The sequence below is a fragment of the Liolophura sinensis genome, chromosome 2 (genome assembly GCF_032854445.1).
Source record: "Liolophura sinensis isolate JHLJ2023 chromosome 2, CUHK_Ljap_v2, whole genome shotgun sequence".
NCBI classification, from domain to species: Eukaryota; Metazoa; Mollusca; class Polyplacophora; order Chitonida; family Chitonidae; genus Liolophura; species Liolophura sinensis.
In genome coordinates, this window is record NC_088296.1 from 10,187,765 (window position 1) to 10,203,249 (window position 15,485).

Genomic DNA, 15,485 nt, shown 5'->3' on the forward strand with positions numbered 1-15,485 from the left:
ACACCCTTTTATAATGTTACATATTTTATAAGGGAACTGAGAATTACTTCAATAGCCCATAAAAACATGCAACAGATTTATGCATGGAAGGAATCAGACACAGTGCGAACAGAAATACCGCACTTCGTCAGGCCGAACTACCTAGAGGTAGGGCTGATGTCATGTGGTTTCTGAGGTAAATTGACAAGAGACCGCATTTTACCGCCTACGTGTGACCATTTACCAGCTATCACACTGCCGTTGCTGCTCTTGTTTTTCTCTTAGTATTGGACGTCTAAATTACAATCCTTGTTCATGTACATGTAAAAACATGCTATAAACATGGCGACACGTTGGATCATTAAATGGATAACGGATTAGCGTCTAACACCACATTGTACTGTGAATATCGAAAGATCTACGGACAACCGCCAGAATCTGCCCTTTCGTCCGTTGATACCTGATATTTGCTTACCCAGGCTGCATCCCACCTCTTCATCCTTTCTTTGCCTGTATCCTTCCGCACACGCGCATGTGTAGTTGCCCATCGTGTGTACAAACTGAGTTGTTACCACATATGGTTGGATTTTCGATACACTCATCAATATAAGCTTACATAAGCTTACATAACAACTACACTTTTACATGTAACCTACGTCTTACATTTTGTTCATTTATCGTTTGTTGCAAGCATACCTATCAACTATGAAATCTGCATCTTTATCTCTCCACAAAATCAGTAAACAGAAAAGAATGTGTAGATTTCAAAATAATCATCAATTAATTTATTTGACACATTAGATGATTAAATGGATGACGGGTTAGGGACAAACGCCATTACTGTATCATGGGTGTGGACAGATCTACGGAATAAGCGCATTTATTTACCCTTTGTACTGCATCTGATTACATTTGCTTACCCAGATTGCACCCCACCTCTTTACCCTCTCTCTGCCTGTATCCCTCTGCACACGCGCACCTGTGGTTGCCTTCCGTGTTTACACAAACGGCGTTGTTACCACATCGCTGTGGCTTTTTTTCACATTCGTCGATATCTGGTTAGGACGTTTCAAGCATAAGCGAGATATAGTTAACTACAAGAACTTGGCACATCTATGACATGCAGCCAATATACTCTTCACATGGGGTCAACAAAGCACTGGTTTCAAAACTACCTTTCTAATCGAAGCCAGTATGTCCTTTATAATTACTGCTTTTCTGTAACATCCCAACGTGTCATGGATTGTAGGCCTATTCTAGGTCTTATACGCTTTCTACATTATATCAAAGATTTGCTTGATTCACGTTTCACGCCGTTATTTCAATGTTAAAAATTTCTTCTTCTGCCCGATTGGACTTTGTACTCCTTGTAGATGATATCAGCTTAATCGCCAGGAAGTATTAACGAAACCATAAATATTATGACACGTGAAGTTAAAAAAAAGTTCAAGATTGGTTATATGCAAATAAGCTCTCATTTAATGTTGGGAAAACAAAAGTAACTATTGTAAAACCGTCTCGAAAGGGTTTCCATCCGGTATTTTCAACATGATTATGGGGAAACCATTTTAAAGTAGTGAATGTCGTCATCTGCCTTGGTATTTTTTTGAACGATAAACTTCACTGGGGTCATACAAATCACATATGTAGCAGAGTATCTAGCCATATCGGACATTCACCATATTAAACACAGTGATAATAAAAAGCACTCTTAATACTCTATTATTCCATGACATTCTATTCTATGATATTTTAAGGTTTCGATGATAAGAACCCAATGACCTCTTGGCGGTGTGGATTCACAAATGGATGTTATGAACATTTTAGCCATATAGCCCACTTGCAGAGACAGTGATGTAGGCTGTGTTACTTTGTGGAGTGGGGGTTGTTCTAATCTTGCGTTGGTGCAGCTATTGTACAACAAATTACGCTCCACGCCTATTTTCCACCATGTCACTTGCTTTTGAATAATTATGACGTAAGCCGAAGCAATGAGTGTTAAAACTAAGCTTATGGAGTATAACATCATGAATCAAAAGTAACTGAATTTTCCTTGTAATAATATGGATCAAAATATGGGCGATTACTCTATCCAGAAGTTTAAAACATACTGATCTCTTATTCATGGAACTACAAATTTTTAAGAATTTCAGGTGAAATCAAGTTGCTAGTGTCGTCCATGCCCATAAATCAATTCATCATCCGGAACAAGTACATGTCAATTTTAGAAATATTTTAACACGGCAAATTGATATATACAGTCACCCGACTAGAACTTTAAACTGCAATCTTCATAACCAATTTTTGGGGCCTATGTGGCTTAGTCGGTTAGCGCGCTAGCGCAGCGTAATGACCCATAAGCCTTTCACCAATGCGGTCGCTGTCAGTTCAAGTCCAGCTCATGCTGGCTTCCTCTCCATCCGTAAGTGGGAAGGTCTTTTAGCAACCTGCGGATGGTCATGGGTTTCCCACGGGCTCTGCCCGGTTTCCGCCCACCATAATGCTGGCCACCGTCGTATAAGTGAAATATTCTTGAGTAAGGCGTAAAACACCAATCAAATAAATAAATAAACCATAACCAATTTATTGCATGGCCTTTTTACAAATATTTAACAAACATCCAGAAATAAAACCGCGGCAGCTAAAAGTTTAAACCTGATTCGAGCCAGTGGCCTTAGTGGGAGAGCCAGCGAGGTACCCTGAGAATCAAAGCTTATGACTGATGTAAAATATTACTCACCTAGACACTGGCCTTTAGCAGACCTTTGCGCTCCAGCTGAGCAAAGACACATATGTCTTACACCGACCTTTTCACATGTGGTGTTGACAGGACACAATTCCCTTCGAGTATCACATGTTTCTGTTTTACAACAGAAAATGTCCAGTACATTTTTGCACGAACAGGACCCCGTTGCACAAAGTTGTGTTGACAACCACAGAAAAGTATGATGATTTCACAAGTACTTCTGCTGTACAGTCTACTAAATTCCGCGACATCTCTCGTACATTATGATTGCATCTATACGCCCATAACGATACGTCTTTCGTTCTTTTTCAAAGAATGTAAAGACATTTGCAGTATCGTTGTTGTGTATCTTATACTTTGTAATCTGGGCGAGCGCTATCCATTATGTAAAGTAGTTACACAGACGTAAACTAGGGTTTACTGTTAATTTACGCAGAAAAACATTAACGGTGGCAGGTTTTCATAGGCACAATCGGGTGTGGGTGTGTACAAGAGGGTACAAAAACGTACACATTTCCTTTTTCTAGGAGAAGCAGCATTACTATATTATAGATACACTGTTAAATTTGTGTATGACCTTTACTCACGAAGACAAAACTGAAGCGAACTTCCTCGAGGGGATGTCAGGATATCTGAGTCTTCAGTACAACCACAAACACCTTGTACACATGTCGCCCTGTATCCACAACGTCGTCTACATCCGTCAGCTATAAAATCTGTGAGAATTGACAGAAACATCAGATCAAATTTAACCAAAAGAGAAGTAAATACAAAGGAAACAAAATAAAATTTATTGCTGAGGGTTAAAACACATTTTATACATGTTATAAGTTAAGTGCGGTAATCATTGGATAAAAGTTTTACTGGAAACTTAGACGATTATACCAGCGTGTTGCGTGCGTTATACGAGCTGATGTTTTGTCGAGATAATCAATATTTTGACAAGCCCACATTCAACATATGACGGCTGCCTTTTCACAGCAGTTTTGTCGCTGTGCCAATAACGTAGAATAACAGCTAGTTATTTTCAGGTTTGCAATTTAATGCTCTTTGAAAATTACCAGCCTGGGTAGCACAGTTGGTAGAGCATCCGCTTCGAATCCGGTAGATTCAGGATCAATCCTTGATTGAGTCACACCTAAGACTTTAAAAGAGGAAGTTGTAACTTCCTCGCTTGGCGTTCAGCGTGAAGGGGATAGTGCAAGGACTGGTTGACCTGTAACAGTATAATGGCTGGGGCGGCGCGGCTTACTTGCCTTCGGTAAGTCGTCTCAGTGAAGCAGCACTAAATAAAAGAGCGGTGGAAATTCGTCCTGCAACAATTAGGCACATTACACGTACATGCACCCTAAGGATTCCTTCCTCGTCATATGACTGAAAAATTGTTGAGCACGACGTTAAGCCCCAAGCACTCACTCGTTCTTTGAAAATGTGACGAAAAATTGTTTGCACTTATTGTTGTTGTCAACTGCTTTATTTAAAAAAAGGCATAAAAATTTTATACGATTAGTGCTCAAAGTTATTACCTGATCATAAGTAACTGTCCTTGTATGTATTGTTAAGTTGAGTGTAAAAAAATACTCAAAAATGTGTGCATTAAACTGAGTAATGCGGCACTTAAAATCATTAAATAATGAGGCTGGTTTTATGCAATTTTTCCCGGCAACACTCAATATTCCGAATTACATTACAAAAGTTCAGTCTTTAAGAGCTACCAGAACTTCGCCATTTGGTCGAGTGCTAAAAAAGCTATAAGAGCGACAACAAGCATGTCAAATTTCTTCACGAAATGGTTTGCTTTTCTGCATATGGTTGTAAAAATACGTCATTAGATAACCGTTCAGTTATTTTTTTTCAAGTTTCTAGAAGATTTGACCGTCAGCAAGGCGGGGATTTACAGCACAAGAAGAAAGGATTTTGAAAGGATTCAACAAAAACAACCGTATGTGTTCTCGCCAGCTGTTTTTCTACAACGACATCTGCACACAGGTTATAATTTTTATAATTAGGACCAGTAACTTGACCTTTAATGAGGCGTGTATTCTCCACAAACGTCTTGCCCAAGCTATTGGCCATCACATCCATTCATGATGTCGAAGTTATACACAAAAAATGTTCAACGCGTGAGGGTGTATTTGTATAGTACTATGACGGTTGTTTATGGTTTAAGGGGAATAACTCCCACCGCACAAGCCAGGCGGCTCTGTGCAGGATGTCCGACAGTGTGCCGCCGTTAAGCAGTTGTTCCTGTACAACCTGTCTCGTGTGTCATTTCGGGTGAGTTAAACCTGTTGTGCACTCAAATGATGTAAACAATGAATACATAAATGTTCTTGAAACGTATCTGTTCAGTGTGAAGAATTTTACAATTTAATTAAGTACGAGCATGCTTCAACGTACTCAATTGGAGTCCTTTAAGTGTTAGCCAGCTGACGTTTTAGTTTACGAAGTCTGTCGTCAATGTTTCTGTATCTGCGCTACTTTAGTGGTGGTCAACATCTTACTTCAAGCTGTGCCATCTTTTATTGGCTGCCTCATCTTTCTTGAAGATGTTGATGAGCTCATTGATGTCTGTAAGTCCTTTAATTACGGTCGTGTTTACCTTCCTGTGCCATCCTTCCAAGTGGTGGGTTGTCCTTGGTTGTCCGTTGTCACGATGATCCCATACTAGTCGGGGAAAGCTCCCCTCCATACAGGTCTGTGTCACGTAGTCCGCCAACCTCAGCCGAAAAAGTGGTTGCTTCATTCATGATTTCATTCCGTATATCCTCAATTTGGTGAAGGATGAGTACTTGAACTACGGTGATTTCGTACAAAGTTGAAAGAGTTCTGAGTCGGTTTGGTATATTGTCTGGAGATCTAACTTCTGTACCGTCTCCAAATACATTGGTATAGTGAAAATAGCATCCGCTCACTTCTGCATCGGATAAGACTTGACGTATGGCGTTGTGCGCGACAAACTTGCAGTCATTTTGGAAGCGTGATACCTCGAGTTTGATGTCGGATGTTTTAGGTGGCAAATATCAGAGGTTCCTAATATATATCTTAGTTGCGCATTGATTGCAGCTGTCAACATATCCAACGTGGCCATACAATTCAATGCCATGAATATACAGCCCCAAGCCTCGGGTTAAGCAGTATTAGACACAATCATGAAGCAGAGTGACACAGACTGTAACAGAAACTGTAATGTATAAATAGGTCATAGTTGATTTAGGGCCTTAATTCTGATTTGTGAGTATTGGTCAGTCAGAAATATGATGCCTGTGTGCACAGTGTAGTTAATTGTGGTCAGTTTTGTTAAGTCTTAGCATAAAAGTGAGTTTCGTCTGTTCGATTTAGTTTGCTTGTCATAGGAAATTGCCTAGTAGCTGAATGTATTGAAATTTTGTTGTGGTTTGTAATTTACAGTAAACGGAAAACAAAATATATATTCCAAGGGAAATCAGTTTATAGTAGAGTGAAATGTGCACAACGCGTGATATTTGTATCTGACAAAACTGAACTACCTGCCTTATACTTTGGTTATGTAAGTGCAGGATGTTGATCAATGTGTTGCCGTTAAACTGTATGTCCTGCCCTGCGTCTCATTTGAGTTATCTCCCCCTTACATGTTCTTTGGGCGTTTTTAAAATGTATTTATGTTTGAACATTCATTTATCAAATGAAATATTCTTTGTTTGTACTTTTGATCGTTTTAGTATTTTTGCTTGACAATTAGCAGACCCAGCATAACCACTGTCATGCACATAGGGAAGCTGTCCTCAAAGTAAAACTCTCTGGAGAAGAGAATGTCTCGTCCCTTTTACAGGGGGTACAGAAGGACCAGGAATTAAACCTGAAAGGACTGTTTTGCCTGCTTAGAAAGGGTCTATTTGTCAAGGGCCATGGTGCCGTTGTCCGCAATTTAATGGACCTGATGAAGCTACGGGGAACAGAGTGGGGAAAAAACACCTCCAGAAATTGTGTATGAGGTTATTTTTCAGATGGGCTAAAATGTTCTTTGATCCCTTTTGTAGAGGTAAGAGAGGCTAAGTGGTACGCTATCCTAGCGGATGAAACAACAGACATTTCCAGAAAGGAACAGTTTCATATTTGAAGGTACGAGGTGCAGGAAGAGTCTCTAGGATTTTTCGAGGTGCCAGATATATCTAGCAACGCAATTACAAAGGCACTAAAAGATTTCCTTGTAAGGTGTAACCTAGACCTTCCGGGGACAAGCCTATGATGGGGAGAAATTCGGGGTGTAGCAACTCATATACAGAACAAGGCTACATCAGTTCACTGTTTAGGGCATTGCATCAACATATGCCTTCTCGGACTACGAATTTGAACTTTGATATGGAATTCATGCCTGGAATATTCATTGTCTGCGCGGCATCATTAAAAACTGATGACCGCTTCTCTCTTGTGTGTTACCGGCTTTATTTCTTATTTGTATTATTTCTTACATACCTTTGTCTTTGGGAGTTAGTGTTAAACGTTGTCTTGGAAATGGATCTTGCGATTATCGACTTGGAACGCCCTTTACGGACTACGAATGGTATAGGAATGTTGGACTTAACGGTTATATTCAAGATGTGTCGCGGCAACGTAAGCCTATGCCAGATGCCCTGGACCTAGTATTTGAGACTTTAAAACTAACAAAATTTTCACCGAAGCGATCAGTAATCCTTTCACAAATGCTACACGATTTCTCAGACCACTTTGTCCAACAGGTTTGCCTGTCAGAACCGGATCCTAGAGTGACACCTCCAATTACCAAGCCATATTGGACACTATGGCGGAAGTCAGACTTCACATAATAGATATGGGAGACGTGCCAGCGGACAAGCCGCTCTAATGGATAAGTTCAGCACATTTAGTCGATTGAAGATGGCTTACCATATTTTCGTTAGAGCCGAACAGCTATCCATCAACCCACAAAGTAAAGACACTTCTGTCCAAAGCGCCTTCAAAACTGTTGCCTCGTTGGAGTCATTTTACAAGCAACAACGTAATGACAACGAGTTCCAGAAGTTTACAAGCAAGTTGTAGCTGAATCGGAGAGTATCACACACAGCCCAACAATTGCTAGGAAGAAGGTCTCACCAAGAAGAATCAAGGATGGTTCGGCGCATCTCCTTTTCCACTTCAGTGGAATCTACTCTGTGACTTGGAAAGTCTTCTGCGGGCAGCAAAGTCGTATGGATCAGACGTTGTCTTAGAACGCCTCAATATCCAGTTGAAAATGCTACCTGACCTCTTCTAGCCGGAGACCAGTGTCTTTAGAGTAACCCACATAAGGATAATTTGCCGGGCCATGTCTTCTTCGACCACAAAGAAACTTTTTTCTGAAGTTCATAAGCTCGTGAGGCTGTACTACTCCGTTCCCGTCACTTTAACCTCAGAGCGCACCATTCAGTGCTTAGACAAGTGAAGAGTTACCTTCGGTCAACAATGAGTGAGTGAGTGGTTGGGGTTTAACGTCGTACTTAACAATTTTTCAGTCATATGACGACGAACGAATCCTTAGGGAGTATGTAATGTGCCTCCTTGTCGCAGGACGGATCTCCACCGCTCATTTATCTAGTGCTGCTTCACTGAGACGACTCACCGAGGGCAAGTAAGCCGCACCGCCCGAGCCATTATACTGATACGGGTCAACCAGTCGTTGCGCTATCCCCTTCATGCTGAACGCCTAGCGAGGAAGTTACAACTTTCTCTTTTTTAGAGTCTTATGTGTGACTCGACCCAGGATTGATCCTAAATCTACCGCTGTGCTTTCCGGGTCGGGCGGTCAGTAATAAGTCAGCAGAGGCACAATACTCTGATGTGCCATGCTACGAAGGACCGCACAGGCAAATTAGACCTGCAAGCTATAGCTAGAGAGTTTTAGTGAGCAAATGACTCTCGTAAAGTTCTTTGGTGTCTTCTTAACACGAGAAAGAGTATTTTGAAGCCAAATGCGCAGGCAGTCACCATTTTACTAAAGACCTTATTGTCGAACTCATTAGAATTGTCTTTTGTCTTTGTGGGATTCAATTTAACGGAAAATTTTTTTCGCACAATACTGTCTTAATTTTTGTTGAAAGATATTTAATTGAATACTTTGTACTTCGGACACCCTTAGTGACTGTAGTATGAAAAGTAAATGTTGAATGAAAAGTTAAAAAACAAAGTATGGAAAGCGATTAGGGCATTAGTTCTCCATTATTTTGTGGATGGATACGCAGAGGTTTTATATTTCGGTCTTTCAAATGTTCAAATGCGTGTAGGTGAACACAGGAGCCCAAAGCTGCCGGGCTTTCCCCAGGACAGTCCCCTGGTTGACTGAATTAGTGGCCTCCCCATGTTTGGTTTGCTTTTTCAGCCACTGCAGCTGTATCCAAACTGTATGTGCCCTGTTTGGCCAAGGGTCTGTTCTGAAGCAAGAACGGCGACATGGATGTATGCGTCGAAACAGACATTTATATACCTGTCGTCAACCATTAAGGACGTTTGATGTCACGTATCGCGAGGCCAATTCCCATATTGGATTACTTATCCAGCACAGATCCTAGAGCCAAAAGTAAGTACCATGTAAATAATTTCATGCAAAGATCCGAAATATAAGAGCAATGGCACTAGCCTCTCAGGGAAGAATCCTTCATTCCGAAATAAGATGCCATCTGATTTGCCTGCGAGGTTCTAGAGTAAATTGAACGATGCTAACAGTCCGTCCTGCGGCAGTCCCAAAATGTTTATTTATTTATTTGATTGGTTTTTTTACGCCATACTCAAGAATATTTCCCTTATTCGACGGCGGTTAACATTATGGTGGGAGGAAACAGGGCAGACCCCAGGCCTTCCCACGCACGGCCGGAGAGGCAGTCAGCATGACCATGGACTTGAACTCACAGCGATTGCATTGGTGAGGGGCTTCTGGATCATTACGCCACCCTGGCGTGCTAAAACTCTCGACCACGGAGATTCCTTCCCCCCTCCAAAATGTCAATGATCTATCCTACGACAGGTCAAACGTCAAAATTAGGTACCATGCCCACATGTATGTAGTTTTAACGAAAAATTGTTACTTGGAAATAGAATTGTCTCCCCTGCGAGGGGATAAAGGCCCAGCTTTTATTTCAAGGCTTTTTGTGGCATAAATTATATTGTCTAATATGTTGACCTGGATACAGAATTAGTGTCCATTTTAAGCTTTGTACCTCTAATTTTCTTGTTATATAGAAAAAGGCAACCCATTTTTTAAAATTCCAGTCAAGTAATAAGCGATCTTTTTGTCTTGCGTACAGGTTTTGACAAAATCCAGGTGAAGGCGATTTGAATTTTGGCAAGGATACACAGTTCATTTTTCAGTTATTGCTTTCTGCAGAGTGGGACATTGTGGGACATTGGGACAGGTAATGTGTTGTTCATTACGTGTCGATAGACGGTCCATTTATGTAATAGCTTTTGCAGTGTAATCTCAAACATGACAACGTGTAATTTTCCGCTCTTCTTTAAACGGCATATCGAATGTACCCTATCAAACTGACTGCAATAGACGACGAGCAAAACGGATTGCATGTATGTGTGTGTGTGCGTGTTTGTATGCTTGGGGGTTAAGCTCAAACTAAACAATTATGACTGTTATACACTGTGTCTTCGTGAGGCAGGGCAACTGTTGCTTCCAGTGAAGTGTCACGCCAAAGACACCAGAGATGATACCCCACCCAGTCACATTATACTGACACCGGTCCAACCACTCCTTTTTTTGTTGAGCGCCAAGTGAGGCAGCTTCAAGTAGTATTTCTAGAGTCTTTGGTATGACCACACCCGTGTGTGATACCGGATCTAGCCATTAGGTCGCGACCAGACATAATACGGTGTACATTTTAGCACGGCTTGGCGTGCTGAACTGGTTGTTGATATCACTGCAAGAGCGCAACATCTTGAATTGCTGAACCCCCCGTGATCTGTTCATATCCAATGAAGGGAAGAGGTTATACATGCAATAATATGTATTATTATGGGGACGGAATTCAAACTTAGAGCAGTGTGGAAATATTGTTGTGTTATCAACAAGTATCTTAATTATGAATGCTTTAATCATATATTGCATTCATTAATCGTTTAATCGCTTCCATATTGAGGTAACACTCACCTGCACATTCTCCTGTAGATGGCGATCTCTCTTTAGGTGAACACTCGCACAACTGTTTAAATGATAGGAATGGTTTGCTCCTCCAGAACAGGATTACCGGCTTACACGTAGTTTTGCCAGGACACTTTTGATTTTTAAGCTTGCAGATCTCTGTTCAAAGACAATGGTATTAAAATAGCTTTCTCTTCCCAGCGGAATGTTTTTTTTCTCTAAGAACGAGGTACGGTGTCTATTGCTCACTTGTCAGATCACGTCTCATATCAGAATGTATCACATAACAAACCTTTTGATTTATTTATATAATTTATTTTTCACGTGATACTCAAGAATATTTCACTTATAAAACCACGGCCAGCAATTTTGTGTCAGCTAAACGGACAGAACCCTGCAGAAACATGCTATTGCAACTGCGACGAACGTAAGAGTTTAAAATGACAAACAGGTTTTGAGATATACCTGGCCAGAGAGATAGCAGGTGAAAATGGCGATGTTCATTACGCATGGCAAGCGCAACTTGCAAAATTTCTTCCAATTGTCAGACTGTGATGTAGCAATACTGTCTACAGGGCGAGAACTTGACTTGCTCAGTGCTGGAAATACTCGCTATCTGGGTTGTTAAATTGTGACGAACGTGTTTTCACATTACATTTATTATTACATCTATTTTTTACAATATTAAGTCTTGCAAAAAATTGGAAACAACTTTTAAATACAGGTAGCATCTATTTATGTGACGACAGCGGTCATCATTTTTGCCCGAGGAATCCGGTTAGATCCTGAGAAAAACCCACGACAGTGCGCAGGTTGTTGACAGACCTTCCGAAGATAAAGACAGCATGAGATGGACTTGAAAACACAGGTAGAACCTAAATTAGCTTTGGATTTAAATGACATGACAATTTACATGTATTTCAGAGTATTAAAGACAAATTCTTGAACTTTGTGTTTTCAAAATGTAGCAAGCAGAACTGTAAGAATACTAAAGTTTTCTATGGGGTTGGCTTACTTAGACAGATTTGACAAGAACTAAAATTTCAAAGTACGTGAGTTTTCTTCCTTACGGACAGCTTTTTACACAAAAGTTTTTGCAGGTAAATAATGCACACACATATAATTATTCTTAAGACTAAACCTTAAAATTAGTGAGTAAACAGACAGCATTAAATCCAATTTTAATTAAGTACATCTATATCTTTTTTGTGCTGATAACTTACTGGAACAAAACAGCACATTACTTCTAGGCACACGTCAAAACCAGCATACCCTTGATTACAACGACATAAATGGCATGAATGTACGTGTATTTCAGAGCATTAACGACAAATCCTTGAACTTTGTGTTTTTAAAATGTTGCAAGCAGATCTGTAAGAATACTGAAGTTTTCTATGAAATTGGCTTCGACATACATTTGACAAAAACTAAAAATCCAAGCTGACTTCTTTACTGACAGCTTTTTAACAGAAGTTTTTGCAAGTAATCAATGCACACACATATAATTATTCTTAAAACGAAAGCTTAAAATCGTTGATTAAATATACAGCATTAGATGCAGTTTTAATTATGTGTAAGAATTATATCTGTTTATGCTGATAACTTACTTGAACAAAATAGCACATTACTTCCAGGTACACGCCTTAAACCAGCATATTCTGGTTTACAATGACAAAAAACACCCTGCGTACATGATGTCCCATGTCCACATATTTTCCCGCCGCATTTCATAGCTTCCATACCTATAATAAGCACAAGGGGAACAACTAAATCAAATCAATGCAACATATTACACAAGCGAAAAGAAGAGTTATTTAGTCAAATAAGTAAATAAATCAATAATACAATGACTATTTCGTTATTATCACTGAAGAAAGCCCAAAAACATGTTCCAACATGTGGGCTTGTGATTTGCCACTAATTATACATTTACATGAAAAATAAGCTGGGGTAAAATAAAAAATAGCTGGAGTAAATTGACAAGAGGCCGTGTTCCACCGATTACGTGTCAACAATTGCCAACCATCACACTCGTCGCTGCTCTGGATTTACTTGCTGCAGTGTACTTTAGTGTGATCTTTTATAGTATCATATAACATATAGACAGTGTATTTCTGTCCTGTGATTCGGAGTCAGCCTTTCTTCTTTGTCTATGTTTGTGATTTTCTGGGATACAGTCGAAAACTAAATTGAGAGATTTAAAACCAAGTAATTTCAATGGCCTGTAAATCAAGAGATATAAACACTTTGTAAACTATGTAATCCTCAACAAACTGTAACCCCAGATATGCTCATTCCGTTGTGTTTTAGCTAACAACCATCTGCCTAAGTAGAACAAGAGATCCCGCCCGTTGATGAATAGCCTTACAAAAATCATTGATTTATTTCATTGCAATTTTACGTCCTACTCGAGAATATTTCACTTAAACGAAATCATCGTGTCATCGTGTAAGCTTCGGGATGGCATAAATGTGGTTATGGAATTGCATGTCCTAGCCATTTGCTTGGAAGCCACATGGGCTTTACTCGCAACATGTCTCGATACGTCGAACTTCCCGCCATGTCGAATAAATATATCAATCCAGCAATAAGAGCAATTCGCAAAGTGCTCTCTTTTCTCTGACGGACCTATGCCTGGGATTGCCGCATACTTGGCCAGGTACTTCTGAGAGTTACCAACTACTTTGTTGTGTCCTGCCGGTTAAGTTCCTTCCTCATGGGCTTTTCTTTTCGTCGCCATTGTTTAAGTCAACTGATTAACCTCGTTTCCGTCAACATATCGAAGAGGGTCTCGTGGGTACTCGAAATTATTTCTCGACCAGAGCTGGACAGTGAGTAGAAATTACGATTTTCGACAACCCCATTCTAGACTCTCTATACCAAGTCAGGCCACCTCAGGCCACACAGTTACTTCTCAGAGAGGATCGAGAGGGTACTGACGGTGACCCAAGCCACATGTACCGATTAAAGCCTGTGCTGTGCGGTCATTCAAATGACAATTATTTATTATATTATGAGCTTCATCTGCCCTTATCAAGAGGAAAGGGGGCACCATTACCCTTCAATATACCCTTACAATAGCAGTGATATACACACAGCATCATAGCATTTCTTCTTGATCTAAAGAACAGTGTGACCTGTACCCATCCCATGAGACCTTCCTCCCTCCCAACAGACAGACAGCAGTCTCCCTTCCCAACATTGTTTAGCTGCCGCAACAGACGTGGTCCTGATCCCGTCTATCAAATGCGTGAAAATATGTTCTGGGCTGCAGAATGACTCCCACCTGTTTATATGCAGGCAGTTTACCTTAATTTTATTTCTAGATATATGGATTTAGAAATTGCGTAGAGTGTTAAATGCCATGCGTAGTTTTAGATTTACTTTGGCGTAGGATTTCTACTGTTTGGCGTATTTGCGTATTGGGTAAAACTTTTGTGTATAAAATACGCCAAAATACGCAGGGTAGGCAGGTCTGGTGTACGGTAACAGGTAAAACGTGTAGCTGCTAATGTCAATACACAAGTTTTCAGATCGCTCCGTTAAGGTCGACAAAGACGAAAATACACTGTACGTAAACGAGGAAATTTTTTTCACCTGCCCTAGCTCTAACACGATTACACTACAGGTATAACTTACCTGGGACACATATCGATGTCAGAATGGCTAATGGAATGAGAATCTCTCCCCAGCGTCTTGTGGGCTTCTGAGATTCCATGAGTGTCTGCTGTCAGGATCCCTACAAAGTGGGCTCTTATCTGGTTCTTCACAATTACAAACCTAGACAGCCGGATCCACACCTATAAGCTTTTAGCTATATGCGCAGGTATGTGACGGTCCTTATGCAGAGGTCGGTACACATGAAATTTAAACGGGTCGTCGGCTTTGTGATGGTACTTCCTTGTTTTTTTCAAAAGTAAGCTCTCCGCAGCTGTAAAAGTCTGAAATCCCCTGGGAACTGTACTTTTGTTACTGCAAGAATTGACACAGGTTCATATTTGGTTTAAGTTAAAGGGCGCGTCACAATATTGTTGGGGCTAAAAAGTCCTCAGTGTGGTGTCCTTGTTGACATGTTTGCCCCGTGCTGCAGAACCTTTGTAAATTTATTTACTCTGTGCTACAATGACATTACTGACTTTTTTATACTCGTTCCTGATAACGTTTCTTATGACCAATGACGTCTGACAAATTGTAAGTACCATCATTACATTTTACCCATTTATGTTTCCTTCTAGGGACTTCTAGCCTGAGTATTTAGCTCGTCATTTTCGAACTGTATCTAATACCGCTTAACCTGGGACTAGCGGCCATAAAGGTAGCCATGCCCATTACATCTGCATGATGTCTTTATGAACAGTTGCAATCAAAGGACGACTGAGATACCTTGTTTAATTGTTATTTGACTTGGAACTCATTCATGGACTACGAATTTGAACTTTGATATGGAATTCATACCTGGAATATCCACTGTCTGCCCGGCATCATTGAAAACTGATGACCGCTTCTCTCTTGTGTGTTACCGGCTTTATTTCCTATATGTATTTCTTACATGCCTTTGTCTTTGGGAACTAATGTTAAACGTTGTTTTGGAAATGGGTCTTGCGATTATCGGCTTGAAACGCCCTTTACGGACTACGAATGGTA

The 15,485-nt window shown here is 40.3% G+C and overlaps 1 protein-coding gene across 1 annotated transcript; it reads right to left on the minus strand.

Annotated features, from left to right (window-relative positions):
* Window positions 1-3,149: 3,149 nt before the first annotated feature.
* LOC135462649 (uncharacterized) lies at window positions 3,150-14,942 on the minus strand. Its single transcript, XM_064739876.1, has 4 exons — window positions 14,481-14,942; window positions 12,449-12,583; window positions 10,851-11,000; window positions 3,150-3,441 (listed from the first exon to the last, which is right to left on the minus strand). The coding sequence occupies exons 1-4, from the start codon at window positions 14,557-14,559 to the stop codon at window positions 3,305-3,307; spliced, it is 501 nt and encodes a 166-aa protein (XP_064595946.1). The 5' UTR covers window positions 14,560-14,942; the 3' UTR covers window positions 3,150-3,304.
* Window positions 14,943-15,485: the final 543 nt, after the last annotated feature.